Source organism: Cyprinodon variegatus, unplaced genomic scaffold (genome assembly GCF_000732505.1).
Source record: "Cyprinodon variegatus isolate N-32 unplaced genomic scaffold, C_variegatus-1.0 Scaffold21, whole genome shotgun sequence".
In the NCBI taxonomy this organism is placed as follows: Eukaryota; Metazoa; Chordata; class Actinopteri; order Cyprinodontiformes; family Cyprinodontidae; genus Cyprinodon; species Cyprinodon variegatus.
In genome coordinates this window covers 560,765-588,632 of record NW_015150474.1, presented here as the reverse complement: position 1 = coordinate 588,632, position 27,868 = coordinate 560,765, and the positions used below count along the sequence as shown (strand labels likewise).

The 27,868-nt window shown below is 40.6% G+C and overlaps 1 protein-coding gene across 8 annotated transcripts in view; it reads left to right on the top strand.

The window, feature by feature from the left end:
- meis2 (Meis homeobox 2) overlaps positions 1–27,868 on the top strand; it is a 90,549-nt gene that overhangs the window by 47,876 nt on the left and 14,805 nt on the right. For all 8 annotated transcript variants that reach the window (XM_015390160.1, XM_015390182.1, XM_015390149.1 and 5 more), the window contains exon 9: positions 12,052–12,128. In XM_015390160.1, the coding sequence (XP_015245646.1) occupies positions 12,052–12,128 (77 nt within the window). The remainder of the gene's footprint in view (positions 1–12,051; positions 12,129–27,868) is intronic.

Below are 27,868 nucleotides of genomic sequence, written 5' to 3'. Positions count from 1 at the left end.
AACACAACCTGTGGAGATTTGTTCAGAAGGTGACATTTTCACAGTTGGAAATGGTTGTAGTTTGATAGAAAAAAACAAAAAACTGCTGGATATTCAATTAATAAATTTGCTTTTGCACTTAACAAACGTATACCTCTCTAAAATAATTGATAGTGTTTTGACTAGTAACCATAAAATATAAGATAACTACCCTTTTATTTAATTATGCAATGAACAAATACCTGTCTACAGCTTAAACACCCCGCATTCAGTGTTTTTTGTCACACTTTGCTATGTCAGCATGGGACATTACAGGAACAATGCTTTAAAATAACTAACTTCAAGTCCAGAGTGTATTCTATTTTAATAGGCATGTAGGAATTCATCTACTGGATTGATTATTTTTAATCAAGTTCTAAAATTGTCTGATTGCTTTCGACAAAAAGTATTAAATTATTACCTTAGAATTTCTGCCAGATTTATGCAGACTGTTTTCAACAGCTCTAGTGGTTTGATCCATCTGACAAGCATTTTAACAAGTTCAGAAAACAAAATAAATCATTATGAGGAAAGCAAATATCTAATCATTCAATTAAATTCAATTTAGTTTTTTTTGGTAGCTAATAGTTGTCTTAGCTGCTGGGCTGCAAGTAGTACTTAGAAAAGAGAGTTGACTGCTTTTGCCATTTCTATCTGGGTGAAACAAAAACAAAAATATTTTAGAAATCAATCAATGGAAAATTATTGTTCGTTTTTCAATCACTAATTCTTACTTTATTTTATTTTTTTATGAAAACCTGAATAAAATGTGTATATAGTAAGGCCGAGAGATATGGTTTTAGAGTGAAATGAATTTACAAATTAAAACACTCACTCTTGGGAATGTTCTCATGGTAATTATTGCACCCAGTCCTTGTTTAATTTCTGATATGAAATATGTGTTGGTCATTGCTGTTTTTAGGTTGATGGGGTGGTTAAGGAATGCATATAATATATGGGTGAATCAAAACCTGCAAGGGTGTGTAAGCAAAGAGTTAAAAGCGTCCGAGTGATGGGTTCACCTCTGCACCAGGCCCGGTAAAAGGCGGTGGGTTGCTGTCAGGGAAAATGACTTCCTGAGACATTACCATCAATCACCACACAGGTCAGGTCCCCCAATTCTGCTATGAGGACGGACAAGAGGAGAAGGGGGATGGGGACAGAGGATTAAACTTGAGTGAACCAAAACAGATTTTCGGGTGAACAGACTATTAACAATCTACTCCTCTCACAGTCCAACTGTGTTATGTCCTCCTTTTCTTGCCTATCTGTCTCATCATACCTTTCTCGGATTCTATTTTCCATTCCTGTATAAAATGGTTACAAAGGCATTCACGAATGGCCCCTGCTGATCAGAGTCCTCTCTTCAGCTCAATTGCATCATTAATTATTCCACAGGCAGTGGGCTAGAAGCAAATCTAAAGAGAGGAAGAGAAATAGACCGGGAGCAAGAGTTAGATGATGAGATGGAGGACAGCTGTCTAACACCCCCAGTTGGTCTCTGTCTCTCTCCATTGCTGTAAATGAAGGATGAGAGAGGGGAGGGGCTTAGGTTACCTCAGTAAGCGGTTGTGTTACATTCCTGAGCAGGGAAGGTTGAGGGGGGGTTGTTCAACGAGTTGTTGAAAAGAACACAGATGCTTGTCAACAGCCTCTGAGCCAGGGAGTCATCATGCCTTGCGTTAGGCCTGTAGGTCAGTGACCTTTTGTTACATCTAGACAGAAAGATTTTAACAGAAAAAACAAAACAAAAAATCCCACCATAAGGTATGAGTCACAGCTTGTCCCCCTGTGAGGGGTTGGCCAAAAGTCTTAAAATTCTGAGAAGCCTTCTTGACTCTACAGTGCAAGTAGCTGTTGCAAATCTGAGAATTATCCTTTTCCAGAGCAATAGAACAAAGATGGAGAGAAAACGGCAGACACTCAAAGTCCTGCTAAAATGGCCCATTAGATTTAAGGAGTGAAAAGTTCATCAGCTTTATTAATGGGAAGGTATATAAATGAAGTATGAATTACCTGACTTTTATAGAGTGGTGCGAGTGAAACTGGAGTGTCTTATGATATAATGCTTTAGTGAGCTGTTCTGAGCGCTCTGATGAGCAGACTGCAGAGAGAAGGAGGAGGACAGAGCAAGAAAAGAGAAAGAAAGACTGAAGTGTGCAGGAGTCCCTGGAGTCCGGCAGCTGGAAGGTTGCCTAACTGTTGCTAATATGCGTGGCTGATCTGGTTTGCTTCGAGAGAAGGTTTGTAGCTTCCGGGCTTGTTCTTTGCATGTTATTAGCAACCAATATAAAAAAAAATGCAAAATAAAAGACTGGTCAACTTTTGAATTTTTTCATTATGCACATAAAAAACCTCATTTATAAACATGCAATTGTAAAAGAAAAAGTTTAGTGCAGACGCACCATTGCACTGTCAGACACTCAAAAAATACACATGCCCCCCACCATCCTGTAATAAGCGGTAAGCTGAGCTAGCTGATGGTCATCCTCCCATGGGGCTGCTGGGTTGCTGCCAACTTCCTGCCTGCTTTGTCAGTGGATAAAGCGTCTAACAAACGAGAGGGCTGTAGCCAGGCAGGCCAGCCAGGTCAAAAAGGTCACCTCGGCCCCCGGGCAGGATTGAGCCTTAAACCACTGCAAGCCAAGGGAAAGAGAGGATTGAAGAATGCACTTAAAGATTCAAACTATAAGCTGCAAAAGCCTTCTCTTTTCTGGCTCTACTTATGTCTTTGCACTGTCTCAAAAAAGCAGTTTTTAACTCCTTTGGAATTTGTAGGAACATAAAAGAAGTTAAAGATCCTGAGGGCATTTGTCAGTCCATACAACCTCATGCAGCCAGACGCCCCTGGATGTTAAGCAATGACAGAAGAAATCTCTTTAAGCCAGACACACCTAGATGAGAGGACAGTACTGAAGACATGCATTTCATATTGACTTAGAGAGAACTGACAACAGGCAGTGAGAAAAAGATGAATGATTAGAAATTGTTGGCTCTATGCCAGTGAATGCACCTCTAATTTGCAGAAGTTATACAAGTACTGTAAGTCTGACTAAAAGGTACACTTAGAAGCAGGCGGCATACAAAAAGGCAGACATTGGAGGAGAGGAGAAAGAAGCATTGCCTTCTGCCACAGCTGTCCATTCAGAAGGGAAGAAAATTTGACATGGTTGACTTGAACACATTTAGCATCATTAGCAAACAGGAAGTGTCCCCTGCAGCTGTTTTTTGGCAGGGAAGGGGGTTGTTCCTGACTGCAATGTAATGGACAAATGTTACCCACCATGTTTGCCTCCGATTTCTGTCCTGAAAACAGAAATTGACATTCTAAATGTCCTATGATATCTACCAAATTGGCTTGACATTCCAAGGTTGGCCCTGAGGGGTTTCTTGTTTGTCTTCTGTAAGTGGTTGTGTTGTTGTTGTTGTATCCTGAGGCTCACTATTAGAACGTAGTGGCCTTTCTCTAGAGAATGTGGACTTGAAGAGACAGGGGGATAGACTAGGAAGAAAGAGACAGCTAAAAGAGGTGCTGGCTGGGTACTTGAATCTTTATTTTGATGAAGACAGAGCATACAGAAGAGATGAAGCATCATGTTGAAAGAGATTTTGAACCCACCCAATTTTCTTACCAGATAAACAAAAATGGAGCAACACAGCAGAGTATAATGTTTTACTTACTGCTACTGTGGTTGCTAATATGTGCATAGTAGGGTAGAGGTACCGTAGGTTTCACCTTTGTTTTTTGTAGATAATGTGGTGTTCGTGACATCTATAAGTATAGATCTACCAATATATGTACACCTAGAGACATGGCAGGAGTTCACTGGGGAACCGATAAGACATTTTTGGCCACCAGACACTTAGGGTTCCCCTAAAATGTAATGGGGAATGATGCTGATTCAAGACCAAATCTCTCTATGGAGGAAACAATGGACAATGCTTGTTAAGCTCTTTCTGATGGACTTTTCTCTTAAGGTATAAAAGCTTTGTGTTCTCGTAGTATTCCTTAAATAATTTGATTACAGAGGATCTCAATACACTTTTGATGAACTATTAAAACTTCAATCTACATAATTTGTAGAGGTTCAAAATTCAAGCTTTTATACAAGGTGTGCTTGTTGCACCAAAAGGAAAAATCTCAGAGTTACTATAAATTAGGTTTTGCATGTGGTCTGAGTGGCTTTATTACTGGCAACAGTAACAAGTGGTGTGGATTTTGTTCCATACGGGAAAAAAGGGGTGGGTCCTCTGCTTTGAAGGGCCCACCAGGCCTCTAATGATCTGCTTATAGGTCTTAAAAGTACCTCGCAAAGGCGGAACACCAATTACTTCTCACTTGCAGCAAGCAGCATCACAGAGGAGCAATGAGCAGGGGAGTGATTTTCGAGAATTAAAGAAAAGTGCCAACAACTTAAAAGTAGTGAGTGGGGCTATGTGTTCACATCAGACAAGCCAGAGAGGAAAGAGCAGAACAGAGCTGGGTGCCCCTGAGCAGGCAGTTACCACAACAAAGACTGCAGACTGGTCTGAAAAAGCAGGCCAAATTCCTGCCCTTTAGGACCTGGCTTAAAGGTTGAGCAATATCTTTGAAATATGTGAATGAACTGAGCTGAGAGGAGAAAAGAAGAGAAAATATGCAGTGATGAAAGCAGGAAACAACAGAAAGGAGTACCGTACCTACCAACTTAGGTGTGCTTACAGGATGGAAGAGATCCTGAAATCCATCCTCTGGATTGTGCTGATTAAATTTTGATAAATGAAAGTTGAAGAGATGACTTTGATTTGCAAGTAAAAAGTTAATTAGGTCTTCACGGCAATACACAGCTAATAAATGCAGTTCTGGCAGATATATTGAAGATTTTCACCTCACATTTGTTTGTGAATCTTCAGACTTTGATGCAGATAATAAATCAGATTTGAACAGTCTTATTATTTTCATAGATCTTCGTGATGTCTCCTTACTGTATTATACATGATATTGCTTGACAAAATTCCCCTAGAACATCTTCTTCTGTTTGTTGGTCAATTGCTATGTCTAGAGGTGCATTGGGATTGTGTGGGAGTGATTGCTATTTAGCCTCACGGAGATTGCTACAATCAGATGCCTATATCTTTACATCCTCAGGGGCTCCTTCCTCACACTCTCTCCGTTCACCCCTCCCTCTTCTCACTCCTCTTCACTCACTTTACTCTTGCTGTAGCTTGGCAAGCAAGCATGGCAGTTATGGCATAGAGCCTCTACAACCTTGCACTGTCTCCAGTGAACATAAATTAATGGTGTAGAGCAAACAGGCTGCTGGCTGGAATCCAGGAACTGGCTTTAGGAGCCTAGCCAGTGATTGTTGTGGGGGGGGCTTTGGTAGCAACAGTGGGAGTAGTACTGATGCACTGCCAAGCATCCTACGAGCCAACCAGTCAGAGACATAGACAGACAGACTGGGGGCATTTTCCCACTATATTAGATTCTGTAAGCCCCACTTGTTTGCATTCTATTTGCAATCATCACCATTTTACTGTCAGAGGGCAGTCTACAGAGAGTGCTTATTGAGCATGGACGATTTAGAGTTTGGAGTGGGAGAGGCAGAAGCATAGTGGTATGTTCTGAATGCAGATTGTATGAGGTGCAGATGTTTCATTTTCGGTTATCTGAAGTTGGCATGCGGTGCGTGCGGTTTGTTGTTTGGCATCATGTGAGTTCTGTTTATAAGTTGTCTGGATTTCTTGGTGTGTGGGTGTGTGTGCATGTGTGTGTAATCAAGAGGGCAGGCAGCAGGGTTGAGTCATTGAGTCATGCAGCATTCTTACCCCATTTCTAACTGTTGTCAGGAAGCAATGTAGTTCCTGGAGAAATAAAATAAACACCCTCGAGTACTTCCCACCTCCACCTACAATACTCTGCAGAGAAGATGGGATAATATAAACACTGAGTACAACTTTTATATAGGAAACTGAAAAAGAAAATGACCAGCTTTAGTTCTGCAGGTTTTTGTTCTACTCACAGAACTCTGCAATTGATGTAAATGCTACTGTAACATTTTTACAGATTGGCCTGTTTTTAATGGTATTGTATGCTTTTTCATGTTTTCTTTGATGTTTTCAATACAAGCATAATTCTGGGGTGGATGCAGACCCCTTTTACACAGGTACCCTTGAACTAAATCCAGTGCCCTGAACAGCTTTTAGATGTTACCTCTAAACTGACCTAAAGGCACCATACAGACAGTGAAACAAAGTGTTTGCAGTATTGCTCTAGCAGAACAGCTACCATAAAGATACAGCAAGCGCACCAGTGGAATGGTTTAGAGCAAAGTATATTTATGCTTAAAGTCCAGACCTAAGTCCAGCTGTTCCAGGACCTAAAATTGCTGCCAACAGATACTCTTCATCAAAGCTGACTGAAGTTGAGCAGTTTTGCTGTGATACCAAGTACAGATTGGTCTAGTAAAGAGTAAACAATCAGCAATGTGCGTTATATAAATATTGTTTTCAATTTGAAAACTTATGCTGAATTTATTTGACATATCGGCTTGATCTTTCATTAATGCTGATATACATTCAATGTCATTTGAAAAAGAAGCCAATCACAATATTATTAACTATGGCATCTTGATATTTAAAATGTGCCAATCTTAGCCCAGTCCCATGCAGAATGCTTATTAAAATGTCATTCCTTCATTTGTTCCTGACAGTGAATATTATTATTATCCTCCTGTCACTTTGATTAAAAACAAATATGATTCCAATCAATACGTGAATTCAATATTCCTCTAGAACACGACGCAGTAAGCCATAATGTAGCTGATCAATGATAACAACACAAAGGAATATAAGTTTTGAAAAAAGCATTTGGCCTGTTAGTTTAAAGAAATAAAGAAATTAAAGTAAAAAATTCAGATCATCTAAGATCCATATCGAAGAAAAAAAAAATCCAGGATCTACTCGCAGGAGTTATCCTGAGCAAATCTTATGTGTTGCCATGGTACTGGGGGTAAACAGCCAATGGCCTGTGATTTCCTGGGAGTCATTAGCATGGAATAGGTTTGCAAGCCACTGCAACCTTGTGACCCGGCTCCATAACTCATGTCACACACTGATGATGTAATTAATCAATAGAGGTCCACCAGCAGCTCCTGTGAGGGGGGGTTGCACGATCAGTGGGTGGAGTGGAAGCATCGGAGCTGGAAAAGTGGTGGGGGTTGCACAGAGCAGTCGGGATAATGATCAGGCTGCGGGATTTGATGACGGCTGCAAATAGGTGTCAGGAGAGTACGAAAGTGATATATAGCAAACTGGGTGTTGAATGAGTCGGTGGGAGTCGGAGCGGGTGAAAAGGTGTGCTGTGAAGTAAGAGTGGTCCAGCAGTACATGTGATTATGTGTGCAGTGTGTTAAAATGCCAGGGGGCGGGGACCATGCCAAGCAGATGATAGAGCTTCCTTAGCTTGTAATGCTCAGAAAGCAATGGGGCTATTACTTCCAGGCTTATGAGAGAGTAGAGAGCACATTAGACCAGCAGTTGGTCACACTTACAAATATGCGGAGACGGTTCGATTCTTTGATGGATGGTAGAATGTAATCTAAGACATTGTAAAACCAATCGACATGCCTTAAGATAAATTGTGGGCCATTTTTTTAAACTCATTTTTATAGAGTTAACAGAGTTGTTTCAGCTGTCCATTGTGCTTCACCAAAACAACCTGAAAGTGACTGAAATCATTTGGAACTGTTTAAGTTCTTGCAGTAGAACCTCAAAGGGGATTTTCACTGAACATAATGAATTAAGCTAAAGCTATTAGGTGGTTATCAATACTCTCTTTGTTCTTACAGAGTGTTTGTGTTTCGGTTGTTAAAATAATGATGTCATTGAGTCTCCAGAGAGTCGAAGACATTTCCTGAATAGGAAACGCATCATGTGTGACTACTTTCTTTTTCAAATCTGAGAGTTTTCTGTGCTTATAGGCTGATTCATTTGCTTTGCTTATTGTTGCAGTTACTGTTAACAAGTTACTCTTGAATCAGATAGTAATTTCTCCAATTTTACAGCTATCTTTAAGGGACTTGGATATTGAATAACATTGAATAATAAAACAATGTGTTCAGCAGCAGTGGAGAAATCCTAATTTTAGAGTAATGAGAACATGTGTTCCTTTAGATGTGTTTAGTTGTAATTTATTGTGCCTGGCAAGAGCAATTTTACCATATTGAACTTTTTTTTTACTGATCATATCTTTACAACAAAACATACTTACGTATTCTGACTATTTATATTAGACCAGAAAAGTTTGTATTTAGATTAAACTCTCCTGAGTTAATTCTTTGTAGAACGACCCATGGCTGTAATTACAGGAGTATTGTCTGCATCAGTCTTGCAAAACTCTACATTGAGATTCTGGCAAATTAGAGTTAGAGATTCAAAGAAACTGTAGAATTTACATTTTAAAGTTTCAATAGACATTATGAATTAGATTTAGCTCTGAACTATGGGTAGGCCCCTCTAATACACACATATTCTACGGCAGAACATTTGTCACTATAGCTCTGACCATGTGTTTAGGGTCATTGTCCTGCTGGAAGGTTAACTATTGCCTAAGTCTTTGGGGCTTCTTACATATTTTCTCACTGAATTCTCATGTGTTTAGCTCAATTCAGCTCCCAACCTGCTCATATAAGATTCCCTTTTGCTGCGAATGAAACGCTTCCCCCCGGCATGGTCTTGCCAACACCATGTTTTACTGAAGATGTTGCATGTTCATCCTTTTTTTTTATTGGGATGTGTTAAGGCTGAAGTATTATATTCCTTCCACTTCACAAGTATGCACTACTTAGAGTTTGTCCATCATGTAAAATTCAGTTGAAATACATTTAGGTCTGTGGTCATTATGTGACAACGTGAAAAAATGTAGGGGTGTGAAGTCTTTTATGAGGCACTGTACCTGGTCTTCAAATCTGGGTGTGCATCTGTGAAAACATCTTGCAAGATGTCAAGTTGAGGAAAAGAGATTATCAGAGAGCTGGAGCAGGAATGGGTTAAAGGATGAGATCTGGAAGAGGCAGAGCAGGACAAAATAGGATTTTTCTTTTACTGTTGTGTCTATGAGGTCAGGGTAAATCTCCTTACTCAGGGGTTTTGTGCGCACGGGGGCTTTAACATCCCCACTCTCCTTGATGAGACGTCTTTCTTGTTTGTTCAAACTATTCATTACACGGTGGCTGCAGGACTAGCTGTGCCACTGGCCGGTGTATTTATCACCAGGCAAGAGCGCGCTCTGGCTGACAGTAGGCGATTGATGACCAGGTCTAGGCCTGAGAGGGTGAGGAAGCCTTTATGCAATGTAAATGACCCACTCCCATTTCCACTCTAGGTTAAACCTAAACCTCATCCCTGCCAAGTTATCTTTACCTCAGTGTCTGCCTGTGGTTGTTTCTGTGAACACAAGCATATGTCAGTGCTGGCTTTGCTAGTATGCAAGAGTCTAGATGAACAGAAAGGAAGCACAGAAGTTTAAGAAGCTGGAGAAAATAAACTGCACTGAACAGTTCAAGATTATTTGCACAAATAAGGCAAAAATACACTTTGTCTCCACACATGCATTTTCTTTTAAAAAATGCATTCATTTGTGCAGACACAGACAAAAACTCTGTCGGGGCTAGCCAAGGAAATGTCAGCACCTGGCAATCAGAAAACGTATTTCTATGTAAGCATATCCCTTCGTTAATAATTTTAGCTTATTAAAAAAGACTGTGTACACAAGTGCAAATCAGATTAATACTCCTCTGTGGCAGGGACTCATTATTTGTCCAATTTGAGTCTTGTTTGTTATTAATTGTGCACGTTCCCTGAACCATTTTTCTAAATCTATCCTTTAATTAAAACATTGAAACAGGCAGGACTACCTAAAACATGAAATCCTCCTCCGTACTGATATGAATTCTCACTAACATCAATTATTTCCGCAGTAAATGAGAAAATGCTTCTTGAGCAACTGTTATCGCGTCCTGTTAAAATTGGATTCAATTAGCACAAGCCAGTGGAGCATTACCAGCTGTGGAATTTGCTCTCTTGATGAGCCTGAGAGCTAAAATTATGAGGTTAAAGTTTTGAAAATCGGAGTTTTTTTTTTTTTGCATGAAAGAGGAAATGTGTGTGTCAGTAATGTCTGAAACCATCTGAAAACAAAGAGAGATTTAAAATCTAAACCTTTCAAAGGCAATTTTTCTATGTTTTGATTTGCAGGTGTCATGCCTGTGAAGGTTTTTATGTTGCTGTGTGTATTTCTGTTTTCACATGCTTGTGGTGTTCATGCACAGCGACTGAATGAAACACATAGTGTCTCATTTGTTTCGTTTGCGTGCGCCCCGACTCCTAATCTGGCCCTTAAAGACATCTGTCACCAGCGATCACTGTTGTTTTGTCATGCTTCATAGCAGGCCCAGAGGGAGCGAGGCAATCCAAGGTCTGCCATTTATATCAACCAATGTTTTTTAGATTGGACCTGACACAAATAGTTTCATTGCAGGCCTTGTCACAGATTTCCATTTTCAGGTAAAAATCCTGGCAAAACTGTGGAGGAGATTTCACAGCATTCAGTTCCTTTGGCATTAGCTTCTATTCAGCTGCTATCAATGAAAAAGCTACCACCAGGATACATGTCAGACATTCAAGGAAAGATAAATGTATTTCCTACAAATCTGCTCCCACTCATTTTGTTGCCTGGTATTATGAAAGGATTCCCAGACATAATATCTGTGTTGGGCCCGCTTTAAAACCTTTTCACATGTGTATGTCTATAAGTATGTACCTTAGCTTTGTAAGCAACGTGTACTTTCAGAATGTACGTTATATGCTTAACTTTTCTTCTCTGTGAGCACGTTGGGGTTTTGAAACAGGGCTATTATAGCTCACAGTTTTGACAAACTCGTTCTGCTAGCTCTGGCTTGTTTATTGCAGAATTTTGTGCATGATTGTGTGCAAGAAGGGGTTACGTCGTGTATCCAGAACATCCATACCGTGTAAGGGAGTGGCAGGGTTGGGTGGAGGTCACGAGTAGGTGCAGTCTTAGATTACACAATGCAACAAACGCAGGAAAATATTGCATTCATACAGCAATGTTTAGCAGCAGGCAACTTGACTCACATGGTGCCTAGCAAAAGGGGTCATAGCTCTTAAACTATTTTTTCATTTTATTTACTGAGTATGGGATGAAGCTGTGCAGGGCATGATGATGGCAGCGTCATGTTTGAACTACTACTACATTTATGTTAAATATATTTCTACAATCTTTTCAAATTAAGAGGTTATTTGTGTTCATGTTTACCAATTTTTTCTTGTATAACATCTTATGGTCATCCCAATAAGATGAACAGCATATCTGATTATAGATGTTCAAGTGTTACTACAGTTTTAAATGGTATTTAGATCTAGACTTTGCCTGGGCCAGTTGAAAAAATTTATATACAGTGATCTAAACTACTTTATTGTTGCTGAAGCTATATATTTATGGCAGTTGTCCAACTAGGTAAACATCCAATCAATCTTAAGGGTTTTCTAGTCTGTGGTTGGTTTGTGTCCAGAATCTTTCTGCATTTAGCTCCAGCCAGCCAAAGTGTTACTTCGAACATCCTTGTTGTCCCTAAAAAAAAAGCATGCCTACAGCATGATGCTGCCACCACCATGTTGTACTGTGGGGCTTGTGTCTACAGGTGCCTCCACCCGCATTTTGCATGTAGTCTTCAACCTGTTTTCTGCCAGACTGAAGCTCCTTTGACTTTCTTTTTTCACATTCCCTTAAAGACCAGATTTATGCAACACATAGCTAATAGTAATCCTGTTTATATTTAAATTGAGACGTGTGCCATGTGCTATCATTTTCCCTCCACTTCGCTATTATGCACCACTTTGTTTTGGTCTATTACATAAAAGTCTAATTAAATACATCGGGGCTTGTTCCTGAATATTTATAAAATAAATATTCTTGTTAATCGTTATTTCAAAGTAGCTCATGAGTGTTTGTATTTCCTCTGTCTACTGCAGCATCCATACCCCTCTGAAGAGCAGAAGAAACAGCTAGCCCAAGACACGGGGCTCACCATCTTACAAGTAAACAACTGGTGAGTCAAGATTTCTGCTCTCCCTATCTCCACCACCAGCATCGTTCTGCCTTTTATTTTCAAAAGCATTTGCCTCCACGTCTACCCACCAGCCATGACGGGTAATGCTCCTAAAGTGTGAAAACCGTTTATGTACATCCCTCCCCATCATAGATACACACTCACAGACAGAGACAGCCTTTGTAGCCTTATTGTGTTTGAGCTACTGCGATGTTGTAGTTATCGGTCCAGTGTCATGCAGCTGAGGCTGTGATACTTACAGTTTGATGCATATGTATTCTGTGATATACTGAAAGCAGCAGAGATCATAAGCTGTCCATTCAGCTCCCATACCTACCCCGCCCCTTCATCCCCTAAAAAAATAACCATACCTAGGACTGCCACCAATGCCCCACAACAGGCAAAACTGCCTTCCACCCCCTCCCCATTTTACACGAGCTATACGGTGGATTAAGGTTTTGGTGGCCTGGCCAGCAGGGTCTTTGTAGATGGCTTAGCACATAACTGGGGGTGGTGGATTAAATAAAATGATCACAGAAGCAAAGAAATGATACAGGAATTACTTATCAAAATACTAGCCCAGGTTTTATCTGGGGCTTAATTTTGTTCAGTACATTCTCAGGCTGATGTTCAGATTAATTGAACTGACAGCCTCCTTTCAAAATTCCAGGAAGGTATTTGCACGGATTTCAGGTCTTACACAAACTTAATTATATGGAACCCCATTTTATCATTCTAATTCCATGTAGCGGGGGTTCTATTTACAAATGACAAGTCTGTGCCTTTTATTCACAGCTTTCCTTAATATATTTATCAAAGCGGGTTCATTTACAAAGTGCTCTATCTGTTGGATACAGGCAGGCCGACATTAACGAAGCTTTTAGGTTTATCAGCCTCACAGCCTGACAAGCCACCCGAGGGTCAATTGATTTTTTGGTTCTGTGATTCATTTTACCCCCCCTCATCACTACCGTATCACAATGAGAAACATTTCTGCAGAATTAGCTGGGTTTGTCAGCCTTATCTATCAGCCACCACCCCACCTCTCCCTACGCCTCCCTTCGTCTTCCTACCCCCTCCGACCCAAAATGGCTCTGTCTCTCATACACACCTTTTTGCTTTATTCCCTTATAGCCAGGGGAAGTCAAGCTCCTTAAATTGGCCACAGGAACTGTTGTTATCAGACTTTAATGCACCCTACAGTGTGGATAGCATTTCAATTACACCAGTAACCAAAGATTAGCCCCCGCTTGCCTGTTTCATGCCTAATGCCACGTTGTGCACCTTACCTACAGGAGCAGAAAATTGAGTTGCCTTGCCTATGTCATGGTGATTAATGCAGAAATACTAGGCTAGACTGGGAGGAGAAGAGACAGAGGGACAGATAGAGAGTCAGATAGATATAGGTGGAGTCCCTGTCATTTCTTCAGTTATGAAATTTAGGCATCATACTCATTTTATCCAAACACATCTTTTTCAGCCTTAAAAAGTATGCACACCCTTTTTTATACGTTGTCACATAATGGCAATCCACTTTGTACATGTCATAGATCAGCACAAACTAGAGTATATTTGGACTGGAAGGTTTAACTGTTGTGTTTAAAGTCTTTTTACTTTAATTTAAGTTAATCTCTTTAAGTTTTACTGACCACCTTGGTTGGAATGGGGTAGAATGCCCTTCTGCTGCGACAATAATTAGAAGATGTTTTTTTTTCAAATATTTTCTATCAGCTTAGTAGATATAGAGACTAAAATGTATAATGCACTACTTAGAACTGCTTTATCACATAAAATTCAAATGAAATACATAATAGCGCAACTTTATAACATGACAAATGAATAGTTTTCAATTCAAAAAGACTCCCAAAGGGAAATTAAATGTTACAGTAACTCATATGTTTGTTTTGTTTTTTTTGTTTTTACCAGTTGCAGTTGTTGCAAGGTGTTGTATGTTTATATGCATATAATAAATTGTAGAATTATTCATACATTAATGTATACAACTGTAGAGCTGACATTGAATTACATTATCAATTACATTTACCAACTAAGTGAGACATTAAAGAAGAAAAGAAATTTAGTCTACATGCTATCAGTGCTGCACTCTTAGTTGTCAGCACAGGACACGTCCAGATTAAGGGATGTGTTACAGGGAAGGAGAGGTGGGCAGATGGAGTTTTCCATGTCTCACTTTCCATACTAGTAAGTTACATTGTTCTATGCTGATTTATTTCTGGTTTTACTCATTCCTCATATGGCCCATATGGGGATGAACTGGAGTTTTTCTGAGTTATAAAAAGAGCTGATAAAAAGAAAAAGAGCAGCTTTCCAAATTCTTGGCTGGCCCTCACATTGTTCTGCAGTTCCCTTTGATGCACGGCTTCTGTGACGTTACCGGCCAAAGAGGGGCCTAGGGAGACAGAAACAGACGAAGGGAGAGATAGAAGGAGAGGATGAGTGGGGGCGGCGTATGGGAGGGGATGGCCGCCGTCTTCGGTTACCAGAGTTCTCCCTTGGGGAAAGGATGTGCTGAATCAGGGCTTTGTCCTCCGGCACAATCACAGCCCGGCGAGGGCACAACGGCGCACTGTTTGATACTCAATGGACAGTGCATCTTGCTTTTTTCCCCCTTTTGCCCCGTCAAACCTCTCTGAACCCGTACCCTCCCTGTACGTTAACCTGCCGCTCACCTGTACACTCGGAAAACAAAACCCAGATGGTTTAAAGTCTTTTGTGTTAGTTCTGCCGACACGCTCCACCTGCTTCAGTATCTAGTGCATATCATTAGCTAACAGCCTCACCTGCTTGTAGCCCACACCCCATTAGCTGTTCAACGTTAATCAAGAGCAAAGGAAGAGGTTAAAGTCCACAATCGTGCCTTGCTGGTGCTGAGCAGATGAGGAGGAGGGCTTGATTATTCTGTTAATAGTTCCAAAAGATTGTTTGTGCAGGCTATACACATTACAACAGGAAGCAATTGTTCATGCACATGTCTGTACCCCATTAGTTAAACAATTTTTTCCTGCTGGTTGTACATCTAAGACATATTTGAGGCATGGTCTGGAAAAGGTGAAGGCTGTGTCTTTCATTGCACCCGTGTCTGCACGCTGATGCGTTTACAGTTTACAGTATCTGGCCTCGTATTTGCCTGTCTCAGCAGCTCCTGGTGTCCTGCTATCAGTCTGTGCTAAATGGAGCCTGACCGATTCCTTTCATGTCACAGTGTCAGACCCAGCACGATGGGCCCTCACTCACTTCCATAAACCTACAAAACCAACGACCCTGCCATTATTTACCTCAGCAGCAATGCCAAGGCAAGGCGGCACACATATTTGGGGGGGGCTGTTTCATGAGTCTGAGAAATGACGGTTATGACAGATGACTGAGAGAAACAACATCTTTAAAAAAAGGGAAGGAAATCATCCTGTCCTTACTCCCTCATCTCACAGGCAGTCGTTTTTGTGGCAGAGGGAGAGGCAGAGCAAGTCAGAGAACGAATATGTCATTTCTTGGCATCTGTGATGACTGACTGCTGTGCCACTGGAGCACTAATAACAATAAAGAGGGCAGTAAGCCACACTCTATTTTTACTTCTGTGCCTCCTCTCCACAGCCAAGGGGGAGACTACATGCACAGACACAAACACACACACATACATGCACTGGGGAGAGGCTCTAATTAGCGGCAGAAAGCAATACAATGAGTGAGTTATTAAGACATAGGGGCGGATCGCAGCCAACCTTTGGCCCTTGTCAGAGCACAGGTCACATGATAAGGGAAGGATATCCGCCAGACGACGGCGCCAAGCTGCCTGTGCCCATTGAGGAGATGAAATAGGCTAAATCTCTGCAGCCATTCAGGGTAGGCCATGGTGCACTGATTGTTATTTCATTGAAAGAATAAACATCTATGAGCAGAAGCTCCGCCTTAACAACATCATATTACCTGACTAACATGTACTTCAAAGACTGCTCCTAGTTGCTGGCTGCTAAAAAAGGTGATTAGAAAAAACAAGAAAGATAAGATTTAAAAGGAGATATTGGCTGGAAATTATGAGGAATGTCCCTGTAAACATATTTTAAACCTGATATTAATATGACCTATTTAGGAAAAGGCATTAATGGATTCCAAGTTTTACTCCAATATTTCAGTGGTTCCCAAACTTGGGTTTAATAAACAACAACAATGTAGCTCCTTTGGATCTTATGTGGAAATATAACTAAAAACCAAAAAGAAATCTTACTCTAATGTTTTTTGGTGCTGTCACCATGTCTATAGTTAGCAACATATAGTCAAGGTTATAAGTTATTTCACTGTGGCGAGAAGCTTAGTAACCACTAAAAGACTTCGCTAAACTGAAAACTCAGTCAAGTTAAAAGTGCCCCCAGGGCAGCTTCAATATGCTGCTCCAACACTGAGATAACTTGGTTAGGAAAGCTTTTAGAATGTTGTGACAACAGGTAATCTAAAATATGCTTTGCCCTATATTTATTATTTTAAATATACATGACTTGACACATACTTAATAAATTAACATTTATCTCCTGCTGACAACTTTTTTATGTGCAGCAGTTTTCTAAAGTGTTATAAAAGTAATTTGGTTTGTCAGTTTTTATAAATCGTCTCAAGATGATTTGAAAATAAATTTTTTGTTAATGATGTGTGGAGTAAAATTTCATGTTTGGAGCTTTGGCTTGAACAGCAAAACATTTATAAACCTAACTTTCTGATACTATCTCCAACTGAAAAACACTGTAATGTTAGAGAAAGTCCAGATTAATGAGATTCATCACATTTGCAAAGCTTTGAGTCCAGGTTTGCAAAAATTGGACACATAAAAGGTCATTAACAAGGTCATTTTTGCATAAATTCATCTCTATCATCGACAAAAAAAAATCACTAATAGTAGACCAGCAATTAGGAACTTTGCTTCGTTAGAGATTTTTAAAATATACATAGAAATCTTAGTTTAATATCAAATGCATCCCTGTATCATCTGGCTTTCAGAAATTAGCCTATTTATGTCAACATCTGATTTTTTTCTCAGATTGTGCAAACATAAACTGCTCTAATATCTCTAAACTCTTTAGCTCCCCTCACTGCTGTGCTCCATCAGTGCTCAGATCTTCCGTTTTAATCCCTACTTAACAAACAAGGACCCTTTTATAGTTTTTCACTTATATCCCCAGAGGTTCGTAGCTTTGTTTAGGTTTACAAGCGGAATTTTAATGATAAAACACATTTGTTTGGATCATGTGAGAACAACACAGAAAAAGAGAAAGCATTCCTCCACCAGAAAGGTATTTTCCACCCCCATTTAATGCCCAATGAGACACTTAGGAACACTTGCTTTTATGATTTTTTTATGATATTTTTATGATTCTCTGGCTTGGCAGACAAATGCGTTATGAAATGCAAATTAACAATAACTAATATTTTCCAAATGTAACAAAGTTGTGAAATTGGCCTAGCGGCCTTTTTTTCTCCACATTCTTTCAAGTATTTAAGCCTCATGAATCACACACTTCCAGGCTTTTAAGGTCCCCCCCACCCTTACCCCCCCACCCCTGCCTCTTCGCTCTCCACATGTCTGCCATAGATTTTCATAATTTTTTCTGCCACACTGGTGGCTAGTTAAGGGAATTTGCTGGTTATCTCTCTAACTTTGACCCAGATGAAAATGTCATGGCTTTATTTGGCAGTCAACTGGGACTCTCAGAAGCAGCCCTCTCGTACCCCAGACCTTCTAAATATACAGCCGGAGTGTGGAGAGGTTTAGGATGTGTGTGTGTTTGTGAATCTTTGAGCTGCGCTGTTGTGCTAGAGTGAGTGTATATGTGCATCTAACTAAAAGGAGAGACTATCAAGACGCTGCCAACATAGGCTTTATGATCCCTCTCATTTAGGGACCGCTAATTGGCAGTTAATTAGCAGAATTGACTCTGTTGTCAGATCCCAAGTGCAAGCCCCCCTACTAACACCCTCAGCCCACTAAGTTCATTTGATCTGGCTGCCTCCTTGATGCCATAATAATAATCCCATTTTATCAGTTTTGGATGAAGAAACTCGTTTCGAAACACATATTCTCATTATTGGCACCGTCAATATGAAGCAGACTCCCCGACGCACCGGGTTTCATTTTGATTTTCAGAGGTTTGTCACAGATCCAAATAGCTGCTCACAGCAGAATCCAGACACATGCTTTACTCACAGGGTAAGCCATGGGAGCATTAAACAGCTGATGCTAATGTGTGCCACCGTGTTTACGTCTGCTCCAAGTGTACAGCATGTGTTGTGTGTGAGTGCGGGAGCCCTGTTAAAAATTTTCAGTGTAATTAACAGAGCCCACTCCCACTTTATCAGGCACTGGGGGCACATTGGGTCATACTGTGGCATGGACACCCACCGAGGCTGTGGAGAGAGCCCGCTGCCCACCTCTGTGTGAGTGTGCGATTATGAAAAACAGGTGGTGGATTTAATAACGCTGGCCATGTTGGGCGATCATGCACAAGGAAGGGAAAGAAAAAATTAATGCCTTTTTACTTGTTTTCCCATTACATAGACTCTCCAAGGCTGTGGAATTCTCCCAGCTAAGACGGCATGCAAGCAGAACGAAGCCAGACGAGGCAAGACAGAGAGGCGAAGCGCTAAAAGACGCATTACAGAGAAAGCATTAGAGAGCGAAAGAGATGGAGAGAGATGGGAGGAGGGAGGTCTTTGTACTCCTTTGCTCCTTTGGCTCTTTTATTCCTCAATGGCTTGGTTTTATTGGTGGGTCGTTTAATAACCAGGGCTCTACGTTTGAGATGAAGTCAGGCTGCTTTGCGTGGGCAGTTCTCTTTTTTTATTTATTTATTTTTTTTATTTTAGGATGGTAATTTCTGAACCAGGGGTGAGAACCAGAGAAAGATTGAGAGAATACACTAGAGAGAGCAAGGAGAGCAAGAGGGTGAGAGTGTGGGAGAGGGAGGATTCAAAGAGAATACAAGGAAGGAAAGTAGGTTAATTTATTTCATTTGTAAGACGAGGAAAAAAAAAACTTAAAAAGGAAAAAAAAAAAAGTCAGTGGTTGTGAGAAGTCAAGTGTTGGGATTCTATTTTCATGAACAAGCAGCTTAATGCAGACGGGCAGCCACAGTAAGCCTGCTAGAATCTCCCTGTGCCTCAGGCCATCTGTGAGCAGAATAGCAATTTTATTACTTTGTCATTAAACCAATTTCACAGCAGTATTGTTTGTTAATGAGCAGCCGCAAACGAGCGAAGATGTCACGTACTGGAATAGCAGCAAGATTTGTGACCCTGCCACTCCTCTATCTCATTCCCTCAACCTGTGCCTCATTCTTATTCTACCTCCTTTACATCCTTACTGTCATCCTTGTCGTGTCTCTGCCATCCCACCCCCAATACATCCCACTGTAGAGGTCCTTGGCTCATAAAGGGGCAAACTGCTGAAAGATAAAATGCAAAGTCTATAGAGTCGAATCCCTTTTTATGAGCTTCCATTTGCCTTTAGAGCTCATCTGTATGAATGGTTTTCAGGGTGTACAGTTAGAAAGCCTCATGTTTCTTATCATTATTTAGAGCTAAACTTTACCGTAGAACCAATGGCAGACACCAAAAAAGGACGAAACATATGAATATCTGCTTTTCATCGCTCCTAGTTCACATTTAAAGGTGTGCTTTAGGCTTTTGTGATGTGTTTGATTGCTGAAGTAATTTTAGGTAGAAATACACCATCAGTTTGTAGAATAAAATAGAATAGAAAATCACTTTATTTTTCCCACAATGGGGAAATTCTGGATTTGTGTAAATTTCAGATCAAAAACTTTTGAAAATACATTAACTTTAGCAAATCTTTAAACTATAATGACAGATTTTTTGTTTATGAATGAAACAATTTCTCACCATGGAAGTCTAGGTCTCTGTTATAGAAGCCTTAATAAATAAGCAGAATGTCTCAGAAGTAAATTGTTTTCTTCCAAACATCTACTTCCAACTATTGTGCTACCTCTGACTCTGTTTCTAAACATTTGACTGATGATGGTTGTATCTAGCTTTAAGTTTTCTGCATACAGTATCTACTTCTACACAGAAGAGTGTTGTTATTGCAATCTGGCCGAGCTCATGTATGTTTCATCGACTGATTGGATAAAATATCCTTGGTCATGTCAAAACAGTGATGTCTGATTTTAAGCAATAATCAGGGCAGTTAGTAAGGGCCTTATTCACAGAGAAAGTTGAGCATTTTAGCTGCTGTGAACATGTCTTTATGTCTTGTAGCTTTGTTTTACTTTTGAGGTGAGCCTGCACAGGTTCCTGGTCATTTTGCGCTTTATGACCAAGAGAGGACCTTTGACAAAGAGTGAATGAAGAAATTACACCAAAGCCCCAGAGGATCAGACAACCTGACAGAATAGATTTGGAATAATTAGTTTTATCTGCTGAGTGCGATAGCCGGAGGATGTGCGTGTTATCCAAAGGCCGCCACTGCTGTGCCTCTGCAGTGCTGTGAATAGGATGCCAGGATGCTGCGTATGTGGAGGAGGGTGGGGTTGGAGAGACTATGAGGGATAAAGGTGACCAGGTAGAACAGAATGGCCTCAGGGGTCTCTGTGTATGTTCATGTGTTGGAACAGAAAAGGACAGGAGTTCCTTCTTTTACCTGAGCTTTTTAAACTCTGTGAACCTCAATGAGGTATTTCCTCTCTGTCCAGGCATGCTTATTCTTTCACTCTTCTGTTTTTCTTAACCTCCTCCTTGAACACGTCATCTTCCCTCTTTCACACCAGTTGATTCAGCCACGCCATGTTTTGTCTTTGCTTTGTTTATGTGCTGTCACATTTCAAAGAACCCCCAGCTACCTTGACCCTACTCCTTTCAGTGAAAGTGAGTGTTTTGGGATATAAAAAGGGAAAGAGTTGTAATCACATCTTTAACAACACTATAGTGTATTATTATTACCTGGTGTGTATGTGTGTGTGTGTGATTTCTGGCTCTAGTGCCCTCTGTGGCTTTGAAGTGTAGGCCAATAAGACTATTATGGAAGACTCTATAAATCAATGTAGTCATTTGTTCAAGTTGTTTGGACCTGCTATAGATGAGGTATTTGTTATTTTAGGAACCCATTGGTTATAGTCCGCAAATAGGAGGCATTGGCAAAAGATTTTGCCTCTTAGAATCAAATTAAAAAGCTAAATAGAATACAAAGGAGAACAGGAGTTGTAAGAATATGACACTGATACCCCTAAATACGATGTGATGCTACCAATTGTTCATTTATTTGTAATATAATTTATAGTGCATAACTTAACTTGAATTTAAGTAAATCTAAAGCACAATTGACAGAATTGGGTCTAAGTCTTTCTCCGTTTCGTTTATCCGAATGTATTCTGGATAAAAACAAAAGTAAGCCATGCATGCTTTTTAAAAAGTGCATGTTTGTAGGGAGTTACTGTAGGAATTAGCAATACCAGGAATGCATAACAAAATGCAGGGAGTGGAGAAATAGTAGGGGGATTCAATTACCTTATTCCATATGCATTCATATACAATATACACTTCTCATCCATACTGAGATGTATAAACTGAGAATCCCTGTTAGCATGTGGTGCTAACTCTATCCCCTTGTACGTTTTGAGGTTCTAATCTTTTAGTTCTTGCTCCAAAAAGAGAGACTGGTAGGCTCCCCTCTGCATTCACATGGGTCGTATAAAAAGGGGATTTGACAAAAAAAAAGTTGTCAAAAACAATGTTAGATGCTGATTTCTATTCCTTATTTCTTTCACCATTTTTTCCCCAACTTCTGTATTTTGAGGATGTTACTAGAGAATCACACATGACAGTTCAGAGACTGAAATTCAAGGGCCATACACCACAGTGAAGGCTGAACTGACTGTGCCTTTGTTGTATTTGTTTAAGGCTGTCACATGTGAGGCGGGCCGGTCAAAGCTGCACACAGCCTGTGGTAGAGCTGATCTGAGAGGCAGAGGGCTTGCTTCAGGCCACCAGGCACATCACAGTCCCTGTGGTCTGCTCCACAGTGTCACCGCCGCTTCTGCCAGCAGTCCCCTCCACAAACAACTGCTATTTATATCACTACCCTGCTGCTGAGCTTTTTAGCCCTAAACTCCACTTCTGATTGCCCCACCACTTCTGTGTGTGTGTGTGTGTCTGCTGAAGCGTATGTATGTCAGGGCAGTTATGTGCAACTGAAACTCTTATTAATTATTCAGTATGGGAAGTCAGAGGCAAGCTGCCTGCATTTAAGTGATGAAGCTTGTGGTCACAAATAGGTGAATTCAGACGCCCCGACGCATCTTTGAAATGGGCATGATGGAAATCACTTCATTGCTGGGAAGACAGGAAAACTGAGTTGACATTCCCTTTGCAAACATGTGCAAATCCAAACATGTGTATGCAGTATGTGAGTGTATGCAATGGAGGACTTAGTGTGCGCAGGCAAACTTTTAATAAGCGATGGAGCTAAAAATATAGAAGCAGATCTTACCTGAAACTAGTTCAGCTCTAACATTTGTTATTCACTTTTAAATATAGGAAAAATAAACAGTTGTTTATCTAAATTGTATTTATTCCACATAAGGGTATAAGTGTTGCTTTGGGCAGGACTTTCCTTCACTTTAAAATGAAACCGTTTTAGTCATAAAGGAGGGAGAGAGAGAGATGTTTGATGTGTACCAAAAAGAAAGAGATTGGCCTTATTTCCTGCCTGGCTGCTGAAATGCAGACACTTGTGTTGCCTAGACGAAGCAGGCAATTGACACTCAATTTTGTTTGAAATATCACGCCTCTATCATGTCATTATCTGCCTCCCCTGGTAATCCACAAAGCCACCCTGTTTGATATCTGACAATAAGGGGAGTCACACAGTCACTGAATCTCTCACTCGATTACCAGGCACCGGGAGGGAAAAGAGGTTGAGAATAAAAGAGAGCATAAGATGACAGAGCAGGAGACAAAGAGAGGGGTGAAGGAAATAAGAGATGGAAAGATAATGCAAGAGAGATGGAGAGGCTTAAAAAAGCCACACATTTGGATGATAGCAGGAAAAAGTGGCTGAAAACGGAGATTATAACTGCTCTCCCCACAGAGGCGTACAAAGGTGGCACTGTGGGGGGAAAGGGTGGAAAATGTGGGCACACTTCAAAACTGAGAAAGTAAGGTGTTCTTGTAAGAACACCCACTTATCTGAAGAACACTGATGGATAGGTTGGTGTAATGATAGTCTCTCCACTGCAGTCTGTGTGTGTGTGTGTGAACGAGAGCCAGTTTGTGAGTAATTCTTTTCTGGAGCAGCATGAAGGCAGGAAGCCCTCATCCTGTCATGAGGTGAGAAACTGGTTTATGAGAAGTGAGTCTTAGCTCCCAGCGCTGATGGTCTCTGTCAAACTCCATTGACAGGGAGCTGATATTGGCACAGCCATTTAAAAAAAAACAAAAAAACTACAGAGCTGTTTGTAAATCCAATTTAGGTGGAAAGTATGTTTCTGCGCATATAAACATTTTTGTTGTATTATATTGTACTGTACGTTTTATATATACAGTAAGTCCTCAACCCTCTTATCTACTTTACCCTGTGAAAAATGTCCAGACCCCTCAATAATTTTAAAATTTTGTAATGTTACAACCATAATCCAATAAGTTTGGTGTGTGTTGTCATTAAGTTTCTTTTCCTATGATAGCACCAAGATAAATTTCAGTGGGACCATTTGAAGGCTTCAGCGCTATGTTAGAGAACATATTGATCAAGAAATGAGGAAAACAGCAGTTTAAAAACAAAGGTTTGAGGATCAGGTCAGCATGCAGAAGGTACACCTGTGCATAGCTATCAACCTCTAAAGACAAACAGGTTAATATGAGAAATTACTAAGACTCTGGCTGATAACAAGAGAAAAAAAGATGCAAGGCTAGACTTCTTTCTTACTTAAGAAAAAAAACAGCTAGGGCAGGTTAGCCATGCTTGGTTGCTACAATAAGGCCTCCTTTATACAGGTGTGTTGACGCCTGGGGTAGACTTGGCCTCAGTCCACTCTATTCACCTTGGCTGATTTAAACAATAACTATCATATCTCTAAAGGAAAATGGAGGGTAAAGCGTCAGGCAGAAGATGCCTGAGAGCTGTGTCGAGGCCGAGAAAAAAACCCTACCGACATTGTCAGAGCTTGTTGATGCTGTTGTGAAGGAAAAAAATGTTTTTTCTTTTCTATTTTTTTTTTAACTCCCTCCCTATCATAACCCCCACTTTCCTTTGCTTTCTCACCCTCCACTTCTGAACCGGATTGAGAGTTTTTGTGCCGTAGGACAGAGCAGGGTGAGGAGACAGAGAAACAAAGTGCTGCTGTGTGGAGCAGCAGCTGCTGCTTGCCGGATCAAAGGGGCAACAAGCGTGGTCTTCCTTGCCCGACACTTTTCTGGAGGTGTTTGACGGACAGTCAGCAGCTGGGGCCGCACAGCCCGCCCTGTAGGGGTCAGGCCGCTGGACTGCAGGGCCCAGAGCTGACATGCCCTCTCTGGACAGAGGGAAGAGGGTAGACGGTTCTCGATGGGGAGGGTAAATAGAAGCAGCTATGTTTATCTTTCCATCTGATGTAAACTATAATGACGGATTTAGGGGTTTCTTTTTAACTTATTTATTGGTGCTAGTTAAAACCTTATTTAAAGTTTAAACCATCAGTAGCCAAGCATTGCACTTCACACTGCAGTGCCCCATCTCAGTGATGCAGAGGATCAGACCAAGAATAAGGAGATGGAGCACAAGCGTGCCGCAGTGCTATTGATTTATTTTAATTAGCTCCTCGTTAAATCTTGTCAGTTTCCAACACAAATATATAATTCTTTGTCTGATTTTCCACTGGAGTCTTAATGACTCGCACTCCCTGGGTTTCTGAGAGAAATGACTTGTGCAGCTCGACTGACGGAGCAATGCAAATGTTAGTCATATAGGGCTGAGGGTGGTGTTGGGGGGAGGGATGCCGCAAATGGGCGATGAATGGAGTAATAAAAAGGGAAAGAAAAACAGGTCAGTGAAAGTCCATGGAACAGAGGTGAAACAGTCCCCCTTTCAGAGGCAGACAAAAGATTGTGTGTGGGGTTGCGTGGGGGCGCTGTGGATGGGAAAAAGAGGGGAAGATAGACGGAGGTAAAACTATGTAAACACAGTGGTTGCCCCAAAGTTGGGCCCTCTATGACGTTACAGAGAAGAAGAAAAAAAGCTCTCTCACTCTGCTCCACATCTGCAGTAAATCAAACATGTGGGTGAGGTAATGTGCATCCAACCTACAGCCAATCCGCTCCTGCTTTAGTTTATATGGGGAAAATAAAAAGATGATATGATGAGTTTGAAGAAGCTCCCTTGTTATATTCCAAAAGCTTTGAACTGTTTTTCAAGTGCTCCTATACTCACAGATTTGAAGAAATCACACAATTGGACTTGGACTTTTTTAGTCCACACAGTTAAGTGGGGAAAATCAAAGGTGTCTCTTGTATCTCAGGCTACAAAATAAAACATTACTGCCATGCTTATGAAACTTTAGTTTGTGTGCTTCAGTTTGTCTGATGAGGTTGCATTTCACTGGATTAAATGTCAAAAATGGTGTCTGCAGGCTGTTTGTTGCCCACTGTCCAGAAATTGTACCTATTCAGTTCATCAGCATAGACAGTGTTGTTAATGCAGATTTTAATTGACAAATTAAAAAAGTAAAAGTTGACACTTAGTCTAATGAGTAAAAACTTAATAGGATTTTCTTAGCATATTTGTGCTTACATTTTAATGATATTGTTTATACTAAAACAGTCCTGCAACACCTATTTTAAAGTAAACTTAAATGCACTCCTTCATTAAGTTGGTCAAAATAAAGCACACATTTTAAAGAAAGGATGACCCAAAACGTTTTTTCTGGACTAAGAAAAAGAAGTAAATTTGGCCCAAAGCATTGTTAAAATATTAGCTTTCTGTTCTTTAGTTTTCTACATAAATGAGACCATTTCCGTGTTTGTTTGATGCAGCTATTGTATCTTTATGATATTATTAACCAATGTTTCAAAACATTGGACACCACTAAAGCTTTTACACAGCAAAGCATTCCTTCAATCAAATCACTTCCGTTCTTACTGGAAAGTCTTAAAAAGGTTCCTCACTGCCCTGCTCTAGAGACACAATGAAGCAAATATGAATGTGATGGAAAATAAACAAACTTATTACTGTTTTTTTACAAAAGCAATAGATTTTACTGATGCTAACATTTCATTTGAGACCCTCCACAGGCAGCTCAGGTTCCACTAGTGTTACATGCACCACAGTTTGAGAACTATGGATTCCAAACTGGAGAGGTGAAGCCTGCAAAAAGCTTCCTTTTGATAGTTTATGATAAATGTGGAGATACTGCCCCTTCAGCCTTGTGGCAGGCTCACTGTATATATAAACTGTTATAGAGATCTTTCTGGACCATATGAGCTGATTAAATCATTGCTGTTGACACTACAATAGATGTGTTGGAGATTCAGTAGCCCCAGACTGCCCCACTGTCTGACCAGACCATAATTAGTGTTTGCTTATACCAAACACACCCTCCTCATGGGGTTAATTTGCATGTTTTTCCTGGTCAAAGGACACCAAATGATTGGCTGTTTTTATAAACGAAGAGATCAAACTGAATCCTTCCCTCCTCTGATTCCAGTGAGCTGGAACTCAGTTGCAGGCAGTTTTGGATCTTTATTTTAGGCTGAAGCGGAAGTATGGAAGCAATGAGCTTTAATAGGAACCAGAGGACCGTCGTGTTTGCAAGCAGTGATCATGGATTGAGCTCAGCACATTCTTGTACAGATTGTATTGCATGTAATCTTCCTACAACGGAGACAGACAGGGGCCTGGGAGACTGACTGACTGACGAATGGAAACTTCTACTCTCTTCCCTGGCTTGTGAGTTTAGAGAAATGGGGATGTTCTGGTCAGCCATACGGGCAATAAACTGTCAACATCTCTGCGTTGAAGTTTCCAAGCCACAATCTTTTGGACGTCCTGCGCATTACGCTTTTCTCCGTTTCGTTTAGCAATAGCTGCGGCTCACTTTCCTTCTTTCATCACAAACTCGTCAAACGAGTGACCCCGCTCTTGATTGGCAGGGTTTCATCTCCCGCCCTCCTGCACTCGATCTGTTGGCTGTGCTCCAGGCTAGGGTGGTTTGGCATGACAATTTTACAGCGCAGGAATGCTGACAACACGACAGAGTTACCAGGTGTGGCTGCAAGTCAGTTAAGCAGAAACAAGGCCTCGCTGAATGACTGAGATGAGGAAATAAGGAAGAAAAGGGCAAGCCCTGAGTCAGACAGACAGGTTTGCACTGATTACATCTTTAAACTTCCAGTAACCTTCCAGAGAATTTGTCTGCATTTGCCAATGAGTGAAGGTTTTTTTTTCCCTATCTAAATCAGTGCCTTGCAAAAGTAGTTTCACCTTTTTATCTTTTTGTCATGTTAAATCAATAGATTTCTTTAATGTATTTATCAAATATAGGAGTAACAATGAAATAAAGTTAACTGAAAAGAGCAGCATGCATTGCTTTTCAGCCCCTTTTACTCTCTGTCAGTGAAATCCAGTTAGACCAGCTTTCTTTAGAAGAGAACTAATTAGAAAACATAAAAGTAGCAATGTATATCACTATTAGGGGTGTGCAAAATAATCGTGATGATGATGCATCGTGATTCTAATTTTCGTGATCTACTGC